Below are 23,915 nucleotides of genomic sequence, written 5' to 3'. Positions count from 1 at the left end.
CTACTGGGAGGATTCGCTCAATCCATTTAGCTCATCCAAGTACTAGGCCTGTGGCAGAGGTCCCTAGAGCCAGGTCTGTGGCAGAGACCTGTTCCTCCCAGCAACCATAAAGTGGCGCTTCGGCTGCCAGGCTCGTGGCAGGAGTCTGTCCGGAGGCACTTCACCCACTCTGGCTAGAGTGGCGACGAACTGTATCTACTACTACTGTACTACTGAGAGCAGGACTGCTCTTTTTCATATCCAGGCCTGATACTGCAAAGTTCTCTCTCGCTTCATCAACCTTTTCTCTCTACCTCATGTTGGTGTTGGTCGTGTTGGGCCGAGAAATAAAGCATTCGGAAAATATAATTTGCTGATTGGACATTCGTTTACTGCTCTACTCACTACAATCACCCTAGACAACTATAAGAGGTAACCTAATACGCCGATCCCAAAACAACCAGCGGCTCCTGAGGGGGTAGTTTTTACATGGGGTTTACTTATTAAAGCAGGATTACACTATTTTGGTGCCTTTGTGTTTTGTATGTACCCTGAATGAAATTAACCCTTGCTGATCCTGGAGTGATGATGGAAGTCTAATTAAGAGGATTTTGTATACAAGGCTCTGGTCATTCAACCTTTTGGTGAGTGTGAACCCCAGACGGGGAGTGTGACCCACTTTTGTGGTGAAGACTGGGAACTGGTGTAGGGTGCACTACAAATCCAAACCTAGAAGCACTTACCCCCTTAGAACTGTGATCCTGTTATACCTTTTTTGGACTGTTTTACTCATCATTATCATTTCATGTGGAGTTGGACCTCATCCAATATTAGCGCTTTTTTATCAATTGGACCTTGGTTCTATGTGCTTGATACATTTTATATGCTTTTTATAGTTTTTACAGTTTTTTATAGTTTTTCATTTATTTTTAAACAGCTGCTGCCCTATATATTATATATATATATATATATATATATATATATATATATATATATATATATATATATATATATCATATATTTTAATATCATTTGGATTTTTTTTTCCTGTATGATATACTTTACTAGTGGAGTCTCATAGACGACAGATAATTTATTTTCTTTGGCGCAGAGAAGTGGACTGTGGGCTAAAAATAGCATATTTGAGTTTAATTAGTTTAATAATTATTTTCATTATATTCAAATGTTGTCCACAACATCTTTCAACATCGAAAACATAATTACGCTGGTGGGAAAAGAGGAGGATCATTTTTTTTCTGAGTCAGAGAAACCAAAGGTATTGAGAATGCTTTAACTAATGTATTTTGGTCCCTCAGCTTGCCATTGAGACGGAAAATTATTTTATTTTATTTTAGCTTCTCCCAGGTGGACGACTTCTGTGTCTGTTTATGCTTCTTAATAATTGTCTCCAATAAAATAGTATAATGATGTAATGCTTACCCCAGAAGGATTCACTGTGTTCTTTGGTCCCAAGTGCCCACAACTCTCCAAGCAGCACCATGCTTTCCAACACACCAACGCCAAAGGGTGGATATTTGGAAGAAATGCACAATCATTTGTTTAAACAATAAAAGAATGGAAAATGGCAAAAAAACACTTCAACAAGTATGCCAAACAGTTGCAAAATAACAAATACTGTACACTTGATAAAGTTGATAATAATCAAGCAGTCTGACCTCTTATCCCTATTCTATAGGAAGTGCTGTCTAAGGGGAAATGCTAGGACAGTGGTCCAACAGTCTTTGGCAAACCCTCACCTACTTGACAGTAGTCATTTGCACGGCTGAAAAATTTGTTAATTTTATTTTCGTTTTATCCTTTTTTTCCGGGTCATTGGTATGGTCTCAATTCGTAAATTCATAAATTTGTAGATTTGAAAATTCGTAAATTCATAAATTTGAAAATATGAAAATTTGTAAATTCGTAAATTAAAAAATCCAAAAATAAGAAAGAAAATCCAAAAATTCTAAAGAATAACTAACTAACTAACTAACTAACTAATAATAACTAACTATTGAATTATAAGTATTGAAATTTCTTTTCAAATTTGGCTCTTAGTGAGCGTAAAGAAATCAAATTTATCTAAAGTTATTAATTATCCGAAATAATGAATGCTGCATCTAAACAAATGGAACAAAACTAATTAATAATAAATAGTAATAATAATAGTATTAATAAAAAGGTTTTATTATTATTATTGTTATTCATTATGATTAATTTGTTACGTTCCATTCATTCAGATACAGCATCTGTTATTTCTATATAATTTGTAACTTTGAATAAATTCGTATTTGTTATGTTCACTAACAGCCTAATTTAAAAGGAAATTCCAATACCTATAATTTAATAGTAAGTAATAGTTAAGTTATTATTAGGTAGTTATTATTTCAGATTTTCAAATTTTCAGGTTTTCAGATTTACGAATTTACAAATTTGTGAATTTTGCGAATTTTACTAATTTTTTAATATCCGAATTTATGAATTTATGAGTTTTAGAGTATACAAAAAATTAATAAACAAAATTAATTTAAAATCATTTCAACTAAATTCGTTACTAATTCATTTACAAATATTCGTTAAAAAATCATTAAATGGGTTTTTGTTAATTTGGATAATTTGTCGAAATTCGTATTTTTTTTTATTTAGAATGAATCGAATTGTACATGTCTACTGGACAGTGAATTATGGGCCCAAATCTGGCATTGGAGCACTCAACATTAATGGGGTTGTAAAGGAATTTTTTTTTTTTCATAATAAGCATCCTTAACCTGCAGACATTCCTCTTTTCACTTCATCATTGTTAGTTTTTGCTCAGAAGTTGCTCTTTTTCTTCTCTGTTCTGTTCACTTCCTGCTTATCTGATTTTACTGACCACCGTGAAGGGAGGCTTTACTGTGGTGGTCAGTGACGTGCTCACCCCCTCCTGGGAACTACATCTGTGCGGCAGGACACTCTCTTCGTGTTAGAGACTTCAAGGAGGTGTGAATTACTGGGCGTGCCGCAATGCATACTGGGAAATGTAGTTCTTACATGAACGAACCCTTGCAAACCAGGAAGTGAATGAGAGAACAGAAACTAGAATGCCGGAGGTGATATAGATGAAGGAATTTAATAGGTATTTACTCGTTTTTTTACTCGTTTTTTTAACAGAATCATTACACTATTCTGTCTGTCTACCTTGCAGACATAAATTTTAGGCAAATTTTTTTTCCTTTACAACTCCTTTAAGTCCCTCCAAACCCTGGTGTAGGTGTCTGAGCAGTGTCCCCAGCAAGCAATACTATTCCTTTAGGTAGAGTGTGGTAGGATCAGTAGCCTCTCACCAACTATCAGCTACCATCGGCACATGTGCACTGAAGCAATGCCATGTTCGTGCCAATGCTTCAGCTAGTGTGCTGTTGCCAGCAGCTCCCACGGGAGTGACATCATCGCAGCTTCCGGCCAATCCCGTGATACCTGGAAGTAACTCCGGGAGCGATGTCGCCAGTCGGAGCGGTGTACGAGGATGGCTGCCGGGGCTTCGATCTAAGGTAAGTCATTTATAATGTGCTTGTATGCTATGCATTTTTTTAGTTTTTTTTTATTGTGGGTTTACAACCACTTTGTTAAAATAACATTAATGTGTTAATGAGATTTCTGAGATTTATTTATTAAATAACTATTTATTTATATATTTATTTATTTATTATTATTATTATTATTATTTATTTATTATTTCTGGGATTATTTTATGAGATTTTAGTGATTTGTCTTTCCTTTTTTCTTTTTTTTAAGTATAATTCTTTATTCAAAATGTTTTTGATTATAACAAAACATATAAACAATAGTAAGAAAATGGATAAAACTATATTAGAATTAAGGACAAGTCAGTCGGCAGCCCTGATCAAATAAATCAAGAGTACAAACAACAACACCTATTAACCACTAAAGCCTTGGACCATTTTGCTGGTCAAAGACCAAGCCACTTTTTGCTATTCTGCACTGCGTCGATTTAACTGACAATTGCGCGGTCGTGCAACGTGGCTCCCAAACAAAATTGACGTCCTTTTTTTCCCACAAATAGAGCTTTCTTTTGGTGGTATTTAATCTCCTCTTATTTTTTGTGCTATAAACAAAAATAGAGCGACAATTTTGAAAAAAATGCAATATTTTTTAACTTTTTGCTATAATAAATATCCCCCCAAAAATATATAAAAAAACATTTTTTTTCTCCTTTTTAGGCCGATACTTATTCTTCTACATATTTTTGGTAAAAAAACACAATAAGCGTTTATCGATTGGTTCGCGCAAAAGTGTAAAAAGTGTAACTGCTCCACGCGCCTGTTCCCTTTACTATTACAGGCACTTTCAGCGTCGTAATGCGTTCCATGCTGGAACACATACGGCGCTCGCATGATGACGTCATCGCCCGGCGCCGCTCTGCGTTCCAGCGTGGAATGCGGAAGTGTGTGGCACACTGCGCCCTGTTTGAATTCAGTGCATTGCACTGCAGCTGATCTCCTGCCTATAAAGGCATTCAATGGAGATACAGCTGGTGTTCTATTATTGTCAGCCATAGACTGTCAGGCCTAGCCTCTCAGATGTAGCTCAGTTACCTTACACATGTAGCTAGCTGCCTTTGCTCCCTTTTCTGGAACACCGCTCCAGGAAACAATTACTACTTAACTGCTGAGGCCTCGTACACACGGTCGGTTTGGTCCGATGAGAATGAACCGAAGTTCATTTTCATCGGACCAAACCGACCGTGTGTATAGGCTATCGGTCTGTTTTCCTTCGGTCCAAAATTTTAAAACATGCTTCAAAACCGAACCGATGGACCGCTTCCCCATCGGACCAAACCGATGGTTAGTACAGAAAAGCATCGGTTCAAAACCCGCGCATGCTCAGAATCAAGTCGATGCATGCTTGAAAGCATTGAACTTAGTTTTATTCAGCACGTCGTGTGTTTTACGTCACCACGTTCTGACCCGATCGGATTTTAAACTGATGGTGTGTACACACATCAGACCATCAGGCCACTTCAGCGGTGAACCGATGAAAACGGTCCATGGGACCATTCTCATCGGATCAACCGGTCGTGTGTACGGGGCCTAAGACTTCCTACAACAACTGCATTGCTGGGAACTACCTTCATGCCATGAACACCTTGCACCATGGACATTCCATCTCCTGCATAGACAACTACAAATGGATAAGTAGTCATTCCTTCACTTGTAGTTCTATAGGAAGATCTAATGCTAATGTTTCATCTATTAAAATTGTAGTATTACAAATACCGTGTGGATATTACTATATCTTCTGGGAGATAATATTGTGCTAATGCTTGTTGCAAAGGAGTACCTTGAAGGGACAGCTACCTCTAAATTACTATACCTATATTTGCCTCTTATATGTGTGCATTGCTACATCTATTTTTACAGCTTATGGCCCGGATTCACGTAGAATCGCGTATCTTTGTGCGGGCGTAACGTATCCTATTTACGTTACGCCTCCGCAACTTTTACAGGCAATTATTCTCAAACAAAAGTTGCGGCGGCGTAGCGTAAATAGGCCAGCGTAAGCCCGCCTAATTCAAATGTGATAGATGTGGGCGTGTGTTATGTAAATTTTATGTGACCCCACGTAAATGACGCTTTTTAGGAACGGCGCATGTACCATCCGTGAAAGTATCCCAGTGCGCATGCTCCAAATTAACCCACAAGAAGCCAATGCTTTCGACGTGAACGTAAATGACGCCCAGCCCTATTCGCGAACGTCTTACACATACGACGTAAAATTTAAAAAAATTGATGGGGGAACGACATCCATACTTAACATTGGTACGCCTCATGTACGCCTCATATAGCAGGGGTAACTTTACGCCGGGAAAAGCCTAACGTAAATGGCGTATCTGTACTGCGTCGGCCGGGCGTACATTCGTGAATTCGCGTATCTAGCTGATTTACATATTTCTAGGTGTAAATCAGCGTACACGCCCCTAGCGGCCAGCGTAAATATGCAGTTAAGATCCGACGGCGTAAGAGACTTACGCCGGTCGGATCTAATACAAATCTATGCGTAACTGATTCTAAGAATCAGGCGCATTGATACGACGGGCGTAACTCATATGAGAATCCGGGCCTATGTCTGCAACTATATTCACCTGAGCTATACTGCCTCTCATACATCTATAATTACAGCTCATGTCTGTAACTATATTTACCTGAGCAATATTGCCTCTCATATGCAATAGATTTATATCTACAATATTCACCTCAAGTATGCTACTATAATTACCTGAGCTATATTGCCTCTCATACGCAAGTACTATCACTCAACTAGAGTACCTGTCATATGCATGTAAGACCTCGTACACACGATCAGTCCAAACCGATGAAAACGGACTGAAGTCCAGTTTTATCGGTCCAAACCGACCGCGTGTACGCCCCATCGGTCTGTAGTCCTTAAGTCCAGAAACAGAGAACTTGCTTTAAAATTGGACCGATGGACGCCTGACCGATAGGTCAAAACCGATGGTTAGTACGCAAAAGCATTGGTTCCAAACCCGGGCATGCTCAGAATCAAGTCGACGCATGCTTGGAAGCATTGAACTTCATTGTTTCAGCACATCGTTGTGTTTTACGTCACCGCGTTGCATACCTCCCAACTTTTTGAGAGGGGAACGAGGGACACCTATCAGCAAAAGTATGCAGGCATAGGACACACACCCATGCCACGCCCCCTTAAAGAAGAATTGTACAAAAAACAAGATTGATTAAACCCACAAGTGCTTTTTTTACCACTACTATTCCTTTATATTGGCCTTTGGAATTTACAAATGCAGCAATTTAGAAATCATATGAAAGGTTTAGAGCTGGAAAACTTTTTTTTATAGATAAAAAGTGCATTTTATATACACATCTATATTGATCAGGACAAAATGAGGGACAAATGAGGAGGAATGAGGGACAGAGGGACTTTGCTCCTAATCAGGGACAGTCCCTCGAAATCAGGGACAGTTGGGAGCTATGGCGTTGGACTCGATCAGTTTTTTAACTGATGGTGTGTAGGCACATCAGACCATCAGTCTGCTTCATCGGTGAACCGATGAAACTGAACTTCAGTCCGTTTTCATCAGTTTGGACTGATCGTGTGTACAGGGCCTAAGGCCGCGTACACACGGTCGGTTCAAACCGACGAGAATGGTCCGACGGACCGCTTTCATCTGTCCACCGCTGAGGTGGCCTGATGGTCTGATGTGTGTACACACCATCAGTTCAAAATCCGATCGGGTCAGAACGCGATGACGTAAAACACACGACGTGCAGAGAAAAATTAAGTTCAATCCTTCCAAGCATGCATCGACTTGATTCTGAGCATGCGCGGGTTTAGAACCAATGCTTTTGTGTACTAACCATCGGTTTGGACCGATCGGTCAGCGGTCCATCGGTTCGATTTTAAAGCAAGTTTTAAAATTTTGGTCTGAAGGACAACAGACCGATGGGCCGTACACACGGTCGGTTTGGACCGATGAAACTGAACTTCGGTCCATTCTCATCGGTTTGGACCGACCGTGTGTACACGGCCTAAGAGTTGTCACTACAACTTCTATTTACTACGAGCTTGACATAAGTACAAATTCTCATAGGCCTCGTACTAATTGTTTAAACATGTTTGCTCTAACTTTTCTATGCTAGGGGTTGATGCTATTTCATAGTATCTCCCCTAGTGGCCTTAATACATCTCTACATGCCAAGGTGATAGGATGTAGAGAACCCCCAAACTCCTGTTACGAGGAGAGACGCCTGGGGTCCCTTACTGATAATCACCTGCATGTAGTGGTGTATTTGGATATTGTCCTTGAACTATAATTTTAAATGCTAAGCTCCGGTCGCATGCTGTAATGCGTCCATGCTTAGTAACTCAACGCCTTTCTTTATGTGACACAGAGATGATGTATAGATCCCCCAAACTCCTGTTGCGATGAGTGACGCCTGGGGCCTAATACTGAGTTGTCACATAGAGAATCGCATTGAAATCCTTGCTAACCGCAGTTGAGGTTCACTCCGTTCACCAGTGCTTTTACAAAAAGTTATAGCGTCTACAAAATAGGGGATAGTTTTATGGCATTTTTATTAATATATATATTTTTTTCTAGTAATGGCGGCGATCAACGATTTTTATTATGACTGCGACATTATGGCGGACACATCGGACACTTTTGACACCATTTTGGGCCAATCAGTGCTAAAAAAAATGCACTGATTACTGTAAAAATTATACTGGCAGTGAAGGGGTTAACCACTAGGTGGTGCTGCAGGGGTTAAGTGTTCCCTAGGGAGTGATTCCTACATGTCACTGATGACCATTCCCGATCACGCCATCAGTGACAGTGTCACTAGGCAGAATAGGGGAATGCCTTGTTTACAAAGGCATTCCCCTGTTCTGCCCTTGCCGACCGCAATCGTGGGCCTCACTCGCGAGGCATGCTGGGCGTCAAATTTAAAGGGACGTACCTGAACGCCAATCAATAAACGCTTATTGTTTGTTTTTTTTTACCAAAAATATGTAGAAGAATACGTATCGGCCTATACTGTGTAAAAAAAATGTTTTATAGATTTTTTGGGGATATTTACTATAGCAAAAAGTAAAAAATATTGAATTTTTTTCAAAATTGTCGCTCTATTTTTGTTTATAGTGCAAAAAATTAAAATCGCAGAGGTGATCAAATACCACCAAAAGAAAATGTGAAAAAAGGACGTCAATTTTGTTTGGGAACCACGTCGCATGACCACGCAATTGTCAGTTAGGCCCCTTTCACGTTGAGGCGTTTTTCATGCGGTACAGCGCTAAAAATAGCACTGCTATACCGCATGAAAAAATCATGCCCTGCAGGCTTCAATGTGAAAGCCCGAAGGCTTTCACAATGAAGCGGTGCGGTAGCAGGACCGCTCCAAAAGTCCTGCTAGCCGCATCTTTGGAGCGGTATAGGAGCAGGGTGTTTACTGCTCCTATACCGCGCCTTCCCGTTGAAATCAATGGGAAACCGCTGTAATACCGTGGTAATACCGCCCGCAATACACTCGGGCTTTCGCATTGGGATTGCAGATGAGGCTTCTTTCAGGTGCTTACCAGGTGCTTTTTTTAAGACTAAAGCGCCTGAAATACGCCCAAGTGTGAAAGGGGTCTCAGTGTGAAAGCAGATAGAGAAAGGGAGTCACCAGTCATGGAAGAAGATGCAAATGATGAACCTTTTCACCGACTCTGAAGCCCCAGGTGCTGGCAATGCATATAACAATGCAAAGAAAGAAAGCCTCATCTGCAATCCCAATGTGAAAGCCCGAGTGCCTTCACACTGAAAGATAAGGAGGAATGTCTGGACAGCCGCACTCTAACAATGTTGCTTTTTATTGATAAAACAGGATCACAAGATACATGCCACAGCAAACAGGATACCACTGACACGTTTCACACTATTAGTGCTTAGTCATATGACTAAGCACTAAGTAATAGTGGGAAACGCGTCAGTGGTATCATGTTTGCTGTGGCATGTATCTTGTGATCCTGTTTTATCAATAAAAAGCAACATTTTTAGAGTGTGGCTGTCCAGACATTCCTCCTTATCTTTCAGTGTGAAGGCACTCGGCTTTCACATTGGGATTGCAGATGAGGCTTCTTTCAGGCGCTTTACAGGCGCTTTTGTTAACACTAAAGCGCCTGAAAAAACGTCCCAGTGTGAAAGAGCTCTAAGGTGCCATGCTTCGGGGGAGGGCCCATGACACTCACAGTCCAGCAATTCAGTCCAGTTGAATTGCTGGACTGTGAGTGTCATGGGCCCTCCCCTGAAGCATGGCACCTTAGAGCTCTTTCACACTGGGACGTTTTTTCAGGCGCTTTAGTGTTAACAAAAGCGCCTGTAAAGCGCCTGAAAGAAGCCTCATCTGCAATCCCAATGTGAAAGCCGAGTGCCTTCACACTGAAAGATAAGGAGGAATGTCTGGACAGCCACACTCTAAAAAAGACTGGGGACATCTTGTGACAAAGGAGAGGTACTGCAGTAGACAGCTCAAGGTTCAAGGTGAGCATTGCAGCCAGAGCTGCTTTGTTTGTTGGCACAAAGAAGATCATCATACCCAACATTTTGAAAGTGTTTTATTGTTGTAATGGAATGGCCCGTGATACCCAGAAACTTTTGAAGGATGTGGGGTACTCCTGTGCCAGCTTCACTAATGACTCTTGGGTCTAGGGTCATCCTATGTGCAATAGGGGCATAGGATGACTGAGAAATGATATCTCGGATTACATGAGATGGGACAGTAATGATAATTCATGTATTGCAGGAAATAAGGGACATATGTTGGATTGTTTTAGCATGGAACAGTAATCCACAATATATTCATTAATGTCTAGAAAAACTAATTACAACTGGTCAATAGAATGACTCATTCAATGTGGGGACACATACTGTTGAGGTGTTAATTGAGTCTGGCTCCTAAAATATTCTATTGTGCTAATTAAGTCTGCCTCTCAAGAACCTTTCATTGTGTAAAGTTCTATTGATGATAGATATGTGTTGGCAGTCTAAAAGGTCAGATGTCTGACCTTTCAGGTGTATTGGATTAGCATGTCAATTATGTTTACTAAAGGAATGTGTATTATGTAACAGGTGAGAATAACTTATCGCAGAGTCAGAACGTCTGGGTAATGATTGGTAATTAGCTCATCTGAATGTCATTATCTAACGGAATGTTGTGTTCCTTGTGTCATGTTGTAGGTGGAGTTGAGTCATTGTCCAGATTTGGTTTCTAACCGTATATAACAAGCTGAGTTTACCATTAAAGTATTCATTCATTTTGGAACCAGAGACAGAGCTGTGTGTGTCTCGTTTCTGGGGGAAATCCAATGGGTCCTGTCTGCTGGATTGTGGAGTGTCGGATAAGCATGTCGTGGGTTGGTGAAATGGAAAATCGTAAACGGTGTTAACCCCCTGACCGTTACAATTGTCTATTCGATTTTGTGCTAAATGAACTTTTAACATCTTTATTCCTCATACTATAGATGAAAGGATTTAACATTGGAGTCACTGTAGTATATATGATGGAAACGACACTGTCCATTTCATGAGTGCTAATAGAGCGGGGCCTCAGGTACATGAACATGATGGTTCCATAAAAAATGGTGACCACAGTCAGGTGAGATCCACACGTGGAGAACGCTTTATGCCTCCCTTGCGAGGAACGAATCTTCAAGACCGTGGAGATAATACGGATGTACGAGATGAGAGTCAAGAAGAAAGAACTCATGACGATGAGCCCTGCAGATGTGAAGACCACCAGAAGGTTGTGCCAAGTGTCTGTGCAGGCTATTCGTAACATTGGAGGAATTTCACAGAAGAAGTGGTTCAGCTGTGACCTGCAGAAAGGCAGCGTAAAGGTGTCACTCACCAAGACAACAGAGTTGAGGATTCCTATACTCCAGGTTATTGCTGACAAAGAAAAGCAGAATTTCTTATTCATGATGGTATTGTAGTGCAAGGGCTTGCAGATGGCAACATACCTATCATAAGCCATGACTGCCAGTATCATACACTCTATTGCCCCTAGAGCTAAGGAGATAAATACTTGTATGCCACATTCCAGTAAGGAAATACTTCTGTCTTTGGCAAGCAATTTGACTAAGATTAGAGGAACAATACTGGAGGAAAAGGAGACATCAATAACAGAGAGGTTACTCAGGAAAAAGTACATGGGAGTGTGGAGTTTTGGGTTGATCCTCACCACAATGACCAACAGAAAATTACCTGACAACATGATAATATAGATCACCATGAAGACGATGAAGAAGATGACCTGGAGATATGGGACATCGGAGATGCCGAGAAGAATTATTCGAGGTGGATATGTCTGGTTGATGACTTCCATAATTACCTAGTAGAAGGAATACATTGAAATTGTCTTAGAACATGATATAAAATGCAATTATGGAACATACAGGTGAAACACGAAAAATTAGAATATCGTGCAAAAGTTTATTCATTTCACTAATGCAACTTAAAAGGTGAAACTAATATATGAGATAGACTCATTACATGCAAAGCAAGATAGTTCAAGCCGTGATTTGTCATAATTGTGATGATTATGGTTTATAGCTCATGAAAACTCTAAATCCACAATCTCAGAAAATTAGAATATTGTGAAAAGGTGCGATATTCTAGGCTCAAAGTGTCCCACTCTTTTTAATTCAATTATTCTTTATTCATTTTGTTCCGTACAAAAAAGATAAAAAGATTTTACATAACATATATCCTTACATATTGCACTTCTTTATTATTACTACTGTTTCTCCTTTTACCCATAACCCAACCCGCCCCCTTCAGATTTATATCCCAAGTACACACCTACACCTTTGGATTATATTTTACTATCTACACATTCCCCTTAGATTACATTTTGAACACCAATAGGTTGCAATCCCATTCTCTATCACCTCTCTCCTTCACTCATGGCTTGCCCCACTGATCTTACTTTATTCCCCTTATTCCCCTTATCCACTTATGGTGGACAGCCCATTCTCCTCAACCACGGCTCCCACATTATTTTAAATTTGTTGAAATTACCTTGCCTGGTTAGGGTTACTTTCTCCCTCCAAACTGTAGCATTTATCACATTTTCCCATTCTGCTGATGTGGGCGCATTCTCTGACTGCCACTTTTGTGCGATCAGTTTTCTAGCTTGAAACAAGCACCTTATAGCGGCTACCTTCCTTCCTCTTGGCTCAAATCTCTCATCTAGGCAGACCAATGCCTCCAACTCCAAGTCTATCCCAAATGTGTTATTTATGATCTCTATTACTTTTTCCCAATACTTATGTAACTTTGGGCACCTCCAGATCATATGTATTAGGTCGCCTGTAATTTGGCTTCTGGGGCATTTGTCATCTGTTTTCCCACCAAACTTAAATAACCTCTTTGGCATATAGTAGACTCTATAAAACAAAAATAGATGGGAGGCCTTTTGCGACGGGGCGAGTGACACCAAGTTCCCTGCAGCTAGTATCTGTTCCCATTGTACAGTTGTAATTTGGCCTATATCTACCTCCCAACTCTGTCTGTTTTTTTCCAGTCTTTCTCCACCTAGGAACCCCTCACTAATCTTTGCGTATAAATCTGAGATGATTCCCTTGGAGCTCTCCGCTTTAATTAGACGTTGAAGCCGGGGGATTTTTTGTCCTCTTACTAGGCCCACCCTAGATTGCGCCTGTAGGGCATGTCTTACCTGCAGATAAGTATAGAATAGAGAATTTGGTAAAGCATATTCTTCCCTTAATACCGCAAATGACTTCAATGTCTCGCCTAAATAAAGTTGATCTACTCTGGTTATTCCCAGCCTTTCCCACTCTTTTAATTTTCCCATCTTTACAATCTCCTGCAGGTTTTTGTTATCCCATAGTGGGGAATACTCTGTTAAACCCTTGTACCCCAGCGCCACCTTACTTGCCTGCCAGGTTTTTTCAATCAATCTCAATGTAGGATTCATAGTTGGAAAAGAGTCGGCTTCTAGCGTTTCTATCATGGACCCACTCTAATCAAATAATGAAGCCATAACACCTGCAAAGGGTTCCTGAGTCTTTAAATGGTCTCTCAGTCTGGTTCAGTAGGAATCACAATCATGGGAAAGACTGCTGACCTGACAGTTGTGCAGAAAACCATCATTGACACCCTCCATAAGGAGGGAAAGCCTCAAAAGGTAATTGCAAAAGAAGTTGGATGTTCACAAAGTGCTGTATCAAAGCACATTAATAGAAAGTAATGTGGAAGGGAAAAGTGTGGAAGAAAAAGGTGCACAAGCAGCAGGGATGAGCGCAGCCTGGAGAGGATTGTCAGGAAAAGGCCATTCAAAAGTATTGGGGACTTTCACAAGGAGTGGACTGAGGCTGGAGTCAGTGCATCAAGAGCCACCACACACAGACGGATCCTGGACATGGGCTTCAAATGTCGTATTCCTCTTGTCAAGCCTCCTGAACAACAAACAACATCAGAAGCGTCTTACCTGGGCTACAGAAAAACACACCTGGTCTGGTGCTCAGGGGTCCAAAATCCTTTTTTCTGATGAGAGCAAATTTTGCATCTCATTTGGAAACCAAGGAGCCGGAGTATGGAGGAAGAATAGAGAGGCGCACACTGCAAGATGCTTGATGTCCAGTGTGAAGTTTCCACAGTCTGTGATGATTTGGGGAGCCGTGTCATCTGCTGGTGTTGGTCCACTGTGCTTCATTAAAGCGTCACTAAAGGATTTTTTTTTTAGCTAAATAGCTTCGTTTACCTTACTGCAGTCCTGGTTTCATGTCCTCATTGTTCGTTTTTGTTTTGATGTTGCTGTAATTCCTCTCTGTTCTGGACACTTCCTGGTTGTCTGTTTCCTGATCACCACAGTACTGGGAGATTTCTCACTGTGGTGACTAATCAAGGAGGTGTGTCTAAAACCCCTCAGCACCAATCCAGTTTTGTTTTGCAAAACCTTCACTGCCCTCTATTGGCTCTTTGTCTCTGTACATCAGAGAACCAGGAAACAACAGCAAAAACGAAACTAAACTGTAGGTACATTATATGATTGGTTTTTATCTATTTTTAATCATTTTTAAAAGGAATAAGTTAACTATTATGTCTCTATACCCTGTAAACAGTCATTTCAGCAAAAAAAAATTCCTTTAGTGACCCTTTAAGTCTGGGGTCACCGCAGCTGTCTACCAGGAGATTTTGGAGCACTTCATGCCTCCTTCCGCAGACGAGCTCTATGGGGATGCAGACTTCATTTTCCAGCAGGACTTAGCACCTCCCCCACACTTCCAAAAGCACCAAAACCTGGTTCAATGACCGTGGGATTACTGTGCTTGATTGGCCAACAAACTCGCCTGACCTGAACCCCATAGAGAATCTATGGGGCATTGCCAAGAGAAAGATGAGACATGAGACCCAACAATGCAGAAGAGCTGAAGGCCGCTATTGAAGTATCCTGGTCTTCCATAACACCTCAGCAGTGCCACTGGCTGATCGCTTCCATGCCACGCCTCATTGATGCAGTAATTGCTGCAAAAGGGGCCCAAACCAAGTACTGAGTACATATGCAGGCTTCCACTTTTCAGAGGTCCGAAATTGTTCTATGTACAATTCTTGTTTTATTGATTACATGTAATCTAGTTTTTTGAGATTGTGGATTTGGGGTTTTCATGAGCTGTAAGCCATAATCACCAAAATTATGATAAATCACGGCTTGAACTATCTTGCTTTGCATGTAATGAGTCTCTCTCATATATTAGTTTCTCCTTTTATGTTGCATTAGTGAAATAAATGAACTTTTGCACGATATTCAAATTTTTCGTGTTTCACCTGTGTAGCGCCTGGTTACTTTCCAGTAGGGATGAGCTGAACACCCCCCCATTCGGTTCGCACCAGAACCTGCGAACAGACCAAAAGTTTGTGTGAACTTTAGAACCCCGTTAAAGTCAATGGGACTCAAATGTTTGAAATCTAAAGTGCTAATTTTAAAGGCTAATATGCAAGTTATTGTCCTAAAAAGTGTTTGGGGACCCGAGTCCTGCTCCTGGGGACATGTATCAATGCAAAAAAAAGTTTTAAAAACAGCATTTTTTTCGAGAGCAGTGATTTTAAATGACTTTTTATCCTTCAGAAATGACACTTTGTGCAGGGACAGTTCTAAGCACGGGAAACAAGCGCTGCTTCACAGGCATACTTTACACACCCCCTAGGTACGAAATTTAAAGGAATATTTCACTTTTATTGTTTCACTTTAACCTCCCTGGTGGTATGATTCTGTCTGGAATTACGTACCAAAAGCGGTACAATTATTTTGCAAGGAAATTTGGCGTTTTATACTGTAGGCCTGCAATTTTTAGGAATAACTCACTTAAATCTGACCAAACAAGATTCTAGTAGGCATCCCGGGTATGACATTTTTCTAAAAAACAAAATTATAAATTATAATATAATTATAAATAATTATAACAAATAATATAATTATAATAAAAATTATTCAATAATGTAATCAACTCAAAATCACTGAAATTTGCTCAGTTGCAGAATTGTCGCCGTCATTATGATTATTTTTTTCTGACGAATTTCCCCACAAATCGCTATCGCACATTTCTGCAAGTGATTATAATTTATTATCGCTGTTTTCTAGCTGATCTAAAACCATTTTTGACATAAAGGGACACTTTTGGATAATCTACAGTTTTCAGGCAGAAAAAAACAGTTTTTATTATATAAAAGTACATGCAGGGCACTGGGCAGACCACTAGGGACAAAGGGGGTGTGTATTTTTTACATACAGTACTGTAATCTATAAGATTACCGTATACTGTATGTAAAGTGTTTGTTTACTTTTTTGAATTTGGCGCCGTTCTCCGCCCCTGTGCGTCGTAATGTCGCAGGGAACGGAGATCGGCGGCACACGGGGAGACTGTGAATTGAGCGAGGAGGACCCGCTCGCTCACACATCGGGGTGGCATCGCTGGATCCAGGGACAAGGTAAGTAACTTGCATGTGAATTCAGCGAGCAGGTAAGCCGCGCCGCTGCACACTCTGCACGTCCCCCCCGAGCGTGACTCGGGGATACCGATCCTAACATTGAAAACCCACCCCGAGTCACGCTCGGGTTTACCGCTAAGGGGGTTAAGCATTATTAAAATCACTGCTAAAATCACTGCATATAAGACTTTAAAATTAGCACTGCTGATTGCTCCCATAGACTTTTCTAGGGTGTTCTGTGGCTTTTCGAATTTACCGCGAACACCTCAAATTGTTCGCTGTTCGGCGAACAGGCAATGTTCGAGTCGAACATGAGTTCGACTCGAACTCGAAGCTCATCCCTACTTTCCAGAACCGGTGCTATGTTAAATTTAGAGGGGGTCAGAGAGTTAGTTAACTCTGACCATGTTGATTTGTTCAAAATTGGGTCTCTGTCTCAGCTTTGGCTGTGCTATGGGTCTATTCTGTCGTTTCTGGGGTGCTGATCTCACCCCAGGTAAGCAGGTGGCAGCAGTGGAGTCAAGGATTTGGTACGGGACACTGGGACTGGTTCCAGGAAGGACACTATATTTCCCCTCTGTTTAGACTGTGGTCCCTTTAAGGGAAAAACTGGGTTTACTCACTGGTCAGAGGAAGTGGGCTTAAAAAAGATAGGACCCTACGCGTTTTAGATGTTATTCTTTAGTCCCAGCCATGACCAAGGACTAAGGTCCAAACTGCGTGATCTGTTTTTACAGCGTTGTACATGTCTTTTACCAATTGAATCCATTCTACCAAAGAGGAGGTGATAGTGCATATATATTGAATTGCCAACATTTCCCCCATATTCACCATTTGCAGAATATGCAGTAAAGTTTTCCTAGAGTTGTCACTGAGTCCAATTGTTTATTGCCACTTAAAGCGGGGGTTCACCCTTAGAGGGCACTTTTCCCCCTTAGATTCCTGCTCGTTTTTACTAGGGGAATCGGCTATTTGTTTTAAAATATGTGCAGTACTTACCCGTTTACGAGATGCATCCTCTCCGTCGCTTCCGGGTATGGGCTGCGGGAATGGGCGTTCCTTCTTGATTGACAGTCTTCCGAGAGGCTTCTGACGGTCGCATCCATCGCGTCACGATTTTCTGAAAGAAGCCGAACGTCGGTGCGCAGGCGCAGTATAGAGCGGCACCGACGTTCGGCTTCTTTCGGCTACGAGTGACGCGATGGATGCGACCGTCGGAAGCCTCTCGGAAGGCTGTCAATCAAGAAGGAACGCCCGCTCCCGAAGACCCATACCCGGAAGCGACGGAAGAAGATGCAGCTCGAAAACGGGTAAGTACTGCTCATATTTTAATACAAATAGCCGATTCCCCTAGACCGAACGAGCAGGAATCTAAGGGGAGAAAAAAAAAAAATTTAATACATGGGTGAACTCCCGCTTTAATGGAGGAGAGTGATTTTCTGGACTCTGGATCGCTGTTTTCTGAAGGTATTCTACTTGTGCATTTAGTCAAGTGCAAGTTATAGTTAGCTATCCAGAGGACAACTACCGCATGTTGGCTCATGTCAATGATCGATAGAAACAACCTTCTGCACTTAAATGTGGTATTCAAAGACTAATAGGCTTCCACTCTTCCAGTAGTGACCGAATAGCACCACCGTGCTTTGCTGCCCTCATAGGACTGAGGGTAGCCCATCATGCGCAGCACTAGAAAACAAGAAAAAGAGGGCGCACCAGACGTGCGAACTAGCTTCATACACCATTTATTGTTCATAAAAGCAGGTCCAACGTGCCAGGTCCAACGTGGCTAACGGGTTTCAAATGGCATCCCCTCTTCATCAGAGCTGGCATCCCCTCTTCATCAGAGCTGGCATTCCCTCTTCATCAGGGCCTTAATGAGCTCTGATGAAGAGGGGATGCCCCTTGAAACAGGTTAGCCATATTGAACATGGATGGCTTCTTTCCATGTTGTTGATTAAATGCTTAAGATTTGGCGGTCATTTTCATTTCACACGATTGTTAACGTAATCTGTTTGTGAGTATAAGACCACCTTCACACTGAGGCGCTTTTCAGGTGCTTTCACGCTAAACAACTTACGAAACTTACAACTTTTTATGAAAAGCTTACGAAAACGTATTTCCATTAAAATCAATGAATGCTTTCACACTGGGGCAGTGTGCTAAAAAAAAACACCCCTCTCCATTGAAATGAATTGAAAGCTCTTCAAAAGCGCCTGAGAAGCTCTTCACGCCTCGAGCAAGGTTGTGGCACCATCTGGCACTGGCTGTGTCCGATGGATGACTGATCAGTGTGCTGGCTCGCTGCGGGTACCATGTGATGCTGTGACCAATCCCAGCAGGTCACATGACAGTTGTAAACAATGGATGGCTTCTTTTAATGTCATCTATTGTTTATAATTTTGTTGCTAGCTGTGATTGGTCAATGTGATCACACAGTACAGACAGGGCCAATCACAGCCCATCTGCACCATGTGATTTGCTCTGTCCAATCACAGCTAATCACAACAAAACAAATTGAATGTATGGATTGCATTCAGTAAGATGCTTTCTTATAGCAATGAAATTCACTGCTATAAGCTTAAAAAAAAAAATCCTGATCAGAAAATTATATTGCCCTGCTCACAGTGTGTTAAAAAAAATATAAAAAATGTAAAAATAAAACTTATATTTGTACAGTCACCAGTCAGTGTCCCTAATTACTACCACACCAGTTATATGATGATGCTGTACTGCACTGGTGACAGTATGTAAAAAAAAATCGTCAACATTTTTTTTTCATTTCTTAACCGCTTAAGGACCGCCTCCAGTATATTTACGTCGGCAGAGTGGCACGGACAGGCATAAGGGCATATATATACGTCCCCTTTAAGATGTCGTTGTGTGGTCGCGCCCGCCGCCGGAGGCCCGTGGACACCTCGGCTCGTTTACTGCGCCCCCGTACCTCAGGCCAAATTAGGTACTGCAGGGCAATGTTCGGCTTTTCTCGGCTCCTGCTCCTCACGTACCTCAGGCCAAATGAGGTACTGCAGGCCTATTTTGGGCTCTGCTCGGCTTCTGCGCCCCCGTACCTCAGGCCAAATGAGGTACTGCAGGCTTGTTTAGCTTGAATTTTGCTCGTCTTGCGAGTCAACACTTGCAAACCGAGTCAGAATTAAAAAAAAAAAAATTGCTCGCAAATCAAAACGCTCTCAAACCAAGTTACTCTTAAACCGAGGTTCCACTGTATTATTGTACATGCTCTGTTAATGGAATTTTGTTGATAATTCTAAAATTCAATAAAATATTTGAAACACGAAACCTCAAGCAGGTCAGCACTCCTGAATATAAAACCAAATCCTTTGTTATACTCCTTCTAGACAACATGAATGGAGTGTGTTTTTTGCACCTGCCTTGCGTCTTTCTTAACCACTTAAGGACCGGCTCACGTACATATATACGTCATCACTTTAAAGATGAATATCTCGGTAACGGCAGCAGCTGCTGCCACGACCGAGATATTCATCTTTTCTGTGGCCGGTCCTGTAAACGATAACGGTGGTCTCTGCGGTGGATTCGCCGCAAGATCACAGTTATCAGCGGTGGGAGAGGGCCCCCTCCCGCCGCTCTCCCGCGCCCTCCGCCGTTTACTGGAGCCTTTGGCAGAGGCGCTGGGTCCTTCTCGCAGCTTTCCATGGATACGAGTGAGGGGAAGATGGCCCCCACCCATCTCCATAGCATAGCAGGGTGGAAGCAACGTCAAAACATCATTTACGCCCATGCATCTTAAAGGTACATTTTTTAGGGGGAATTTTGTCAAATGACAATTTTTTTTATTGCATTTTAGTGTAAATATGAGATCTGAGGTCTTTTTGACCACAGATCTCATATTTAAAAGGACCTGTCATGCTTTTTTCTATTACAAGGAATGTAAACATAAAAGGAATAAAAGTGACCGATTTTTTTCTGTTAAAACAGTGTAAAAATGAATAAAATCAATTAAAATAAATAAAAAAAACATAATTTTTTTTTAAAGCGCCCCGTCCCGACGAGCTTGCTCGCAGAAGCGAACGCATCCGTGAGTAGCACCCGCATATGAAAACGGTGTTCAAACCGCGCAAGTGAGGTATCGCCGCAATCGTTAGAGTGAGATCAATAATTCTAGCCCTAGACCTCCTCTGTTGTTCAAAAGATGCAACCTATAGAATTTTTTAAACGTTGCCTATGGAGATTTTTAAGGGTAAGAGTTTGTCGCCATTCCACGAGCGGGCGCAATTTTGAAGCATGACATGTTCAGTATTATTTTACTCGGCGTAACATTATCTTTCACAATTTAAAAAAAATTGGGCTAACTTTACTGTTGTCTTATTTTTTAATTCAAAAAAGTGTTTTTTGCCCCAAAAAAGTGTGCTTGTAAGACCGCTGCACAAATATAGTGTGACAAAAAGTATTGCAATGACTGCCATTTTATTCTCTAGGGTGTTGGAAAAAATATATATAGGCCCGGATTCAGAAAGCACTTACGCCGGCGTATCTTTATACGTCGCCGTCGTATCTATGCGCCTGATTCTTAAAGCTAGATACGCCTCCATCCGACCGACGTAAGTCTCCTACGCTGTTGTATCTTGGGCGCATATTTACGCTGGCCGCAAGGGGCGCTTCCATTGTTTTACGCGTCGAATATGTAAATGAGCGAGATATGCAGATTCACGAATGTACTTGCGCCCGTCGCTGTAATCGACACCGTTTACGTAAGGCGTACGTCCGGCGTAAAGTTAAGCCTCATAAAGCAGGGGTAAGTCATGTTAGGGTATGGACCAGGGAACAGCCGTCGTATTTTACGTCGTTTACGTAAGTCGTACATGAATGGGGCTGGGCGTAGGTTACGTTCATGTCGTAGGCATTGAGCCGTCGTATCTTAGGGAGTATATGCAACGTGATTCTGAGCATGCGCGCGCATGCGCCGTTCGTTCGGCCCTTCATTTACATGGGGTCACGGTTAATTTAAATGTATCGCACCCACTACCTTCCTACTTTGAATTAGGTGGGCTTACGCCGGCCAATTTACGTTACGCTGGCGCAACATAGGGAGCGAGTGCTTTGTGAATACTGCTCTTGCCTCTCAGAATTACGTTGGCGTAGTGCATATGAGATGCGCTACGCCGGCACAAAGATGCGCCGATCTGCGTGAATCCGGGCCATAATGTTTGGGGGTTTTAAGTAATTTTCTAGCAAAAAAAAATGTTTTAAACTTGTAATCACCGAGTCTGAAAAACAGGCTCGATCCTTAAGTAGTTAAACAGATTATAATAAAGAAATTTGGGCTGTATTTACAAAGCTTTAACATAAATATATGAAATTTTATTTCAGCCATGTGACAGTTATTTTCAGTTCTCCTTGGTCACAGCTGAAAATAACTGTAACTTTTTTTGCAAGGATTCTTGTCCCTTTGCGCTAGCTTTGTAAATTGAACCCTTTGGATTATATTCAACTAGCAAAGTCATGTTTTAGCATCAGCGGTAGACCTCAAAGAAATGTTTAAAATGTGCTTTTCTCTATGTGATTTGGCCCTTCCTGCAACCAATACTTCTAGTCTCCCTCTGTTACATCCTCAGCTAACGTTACCTGACGGAGGAGTGGGGAGGGGGAGAGGGGGGTAGTGAATGTTTTTTTTTTTTAGTTTTTTAGTTTGTTTTGTTTTGTTGTGGGGTTATTTCAGGATGCAATATGTGTATGATAACTGTATCTGAAAAAAATATGAATGTGTAATGTGCATTATTGCAAGGAAAATTAATAAAAAATGACTGAATTAAAAAAAAAAGATACCTGACATTTTCCCATCTTATGAATCAAACATTGTGTGTGATAAAATGGAAATGCTCATTATGTGGAACGTATAGACATACCTTTCTATGGAACGCTGGCTGGGCTGGGCTGGACAGCTGCAGCCAGCAAACACACAAAGAACAAAAAGGAAATTGCAGCTTGTATATATTACAGATTATCCGTGATCACCCGTCCCCAGGGCCAGGGACCGTCTGGACTTGTTGAAATTTTAAATTCCCAGGTTATGCAATCATTTTTTATTCTTCTGTACTACAAAAAAAGCCAAATCACTAAAATCTCATAAAATAATCCCAGAAATAATAAATAATAATAAATAATAAATAATAAATAAATAATAAATAAATAATAAATAAATAATAAATAAATAATAAATAAATAATAAATAAATAAATAAAACGTTATTTAAATAAATAAATCGCAGAAATCTTATTAACACATTAATTGTATTTTAACCACTTAACCGCTACAGTCACGGACCATTTTGGTGGCCATAGACTGGGCCACTTTTTGCAATTCGGCACTGCGTCACTTTAAGTGCCCATTCACACCTAGGCGTATATATGCCTGAAGCACGACGCCGCAGCAGCCCCTGATACGCTGGAGGGGTGAGTTTACATTGTCGGCTATGGAGATGGTTCACATCTCCACGCCGAACGCCGAACGCCGAAACGCCTGAAGCCCAAAACAAGTCCCGGACCCTTTCTTTCGGGCGGCTTCGGCGTTCGGCCATAGCCGACAATGTAGATCACCCCTTCTGTGTATGTTACCGCGGCGTATTTTACCGCGTATTGTCGCAGCAAATCGCGGGACAAAACGATGCAATTTGTCGCGGCAATTCGCGGTAAAATACGCCACGTTGTAGTGTGAATGCAGCCTAACTGACAATTGCGCGGCCATGTGACGTGGCTCCCAAACAAAATTGACGTCCTTTTTTCCCCACAAATAGAGCTTTCTTTTAGTGCTATTTGATCACCTCTGCAGTATTTATTTTAAACAAAAATAGAGCGACAATTTTGAAAAAAAAACAATATTTTTAACTTTTTGCTATAATAAATATCCCCAAAAAATATATATATATATATAAAAAAAAAAATCCACAGTATAGACCGATACGTATTCTTCTGCATATTTTTGGTAAAAAAATTAAATAAAAACATCCCTTTAAATTTGACGCCCAGCGTGCCTCGCGAGTGCGGCCACGGGTCCCGGGAACTCGATGTTCCCGGGAGGCCCGCAATTGTGGTCGGCAGGGGCAGAACAGGGGAATACCTTTGTATACAAGGCATTCCCCTATTTTGCCTAGTGACACTGTCACTGATGGCTGTTCCCCGTGATCGAGTGTAAGAATCACTCCCTAGGGAACACTTAACCCCTGCAGCGCCACCTAGTGGTTAACCCCTTCACTGCCAGTATAATTTTTACAGTAATCAGTGCATTTTTTTAGCACTGATCGGCCCAAAATGGTGTCAAAAGTGTCCGATGTGTCCGCAATAATTTCGCAGTCACGATAAAAATCGCTGATCGCCGCCATTACTAGTGAAAAAAAAAATATTAATAAAAATGCCATAAAACTATCCCCTAATTTGTA

At 41.3% G+C, this 23,915-nt stretch overlaps 1 protein-coding gene across 1 annotated transcript; it reads right to left on the bottom strand.

Moving 5' to 3' along the window:
* Window positions 1-10,903: 10,903 nt before the first annotated feature.
* LOC120920699 (olfactory receptor 2D3-like) lies at window positions 10,904-11,879 on the bottom strand. Its single transcript, XM_040332916.1, has one exon. It carries the CDS (start codon window positions 11,877-11,879, stop codon window positions 10,953-10,955), a length of 927 nt encoding a protein of 308 aa, XP_040188850.1. The 3' UTR covers window positions 10,904-10,952.
* Window positions 11,880-23,915: the final 12,036 nt, after the last annotated feature.

This window comes from Rana temporaria, chromosome 13, assembly GCF_905171775.1.
Source record: "Rana temporaria chromosome 13, aRanTem1.1, whole genome shotgun sequence".
In the NCBI taxonomy this organism is placed as follows: domain Eukaryota; kingdom Metazoa; phylum Chordata; class Amphibia; order Anura; family Ranidae; genus Rana; species Rana temporaria.
Note: the sequence above shows the minus strand (reverse complement) of the source record. Positions and strands in the feature narration are given on the sequence as shown.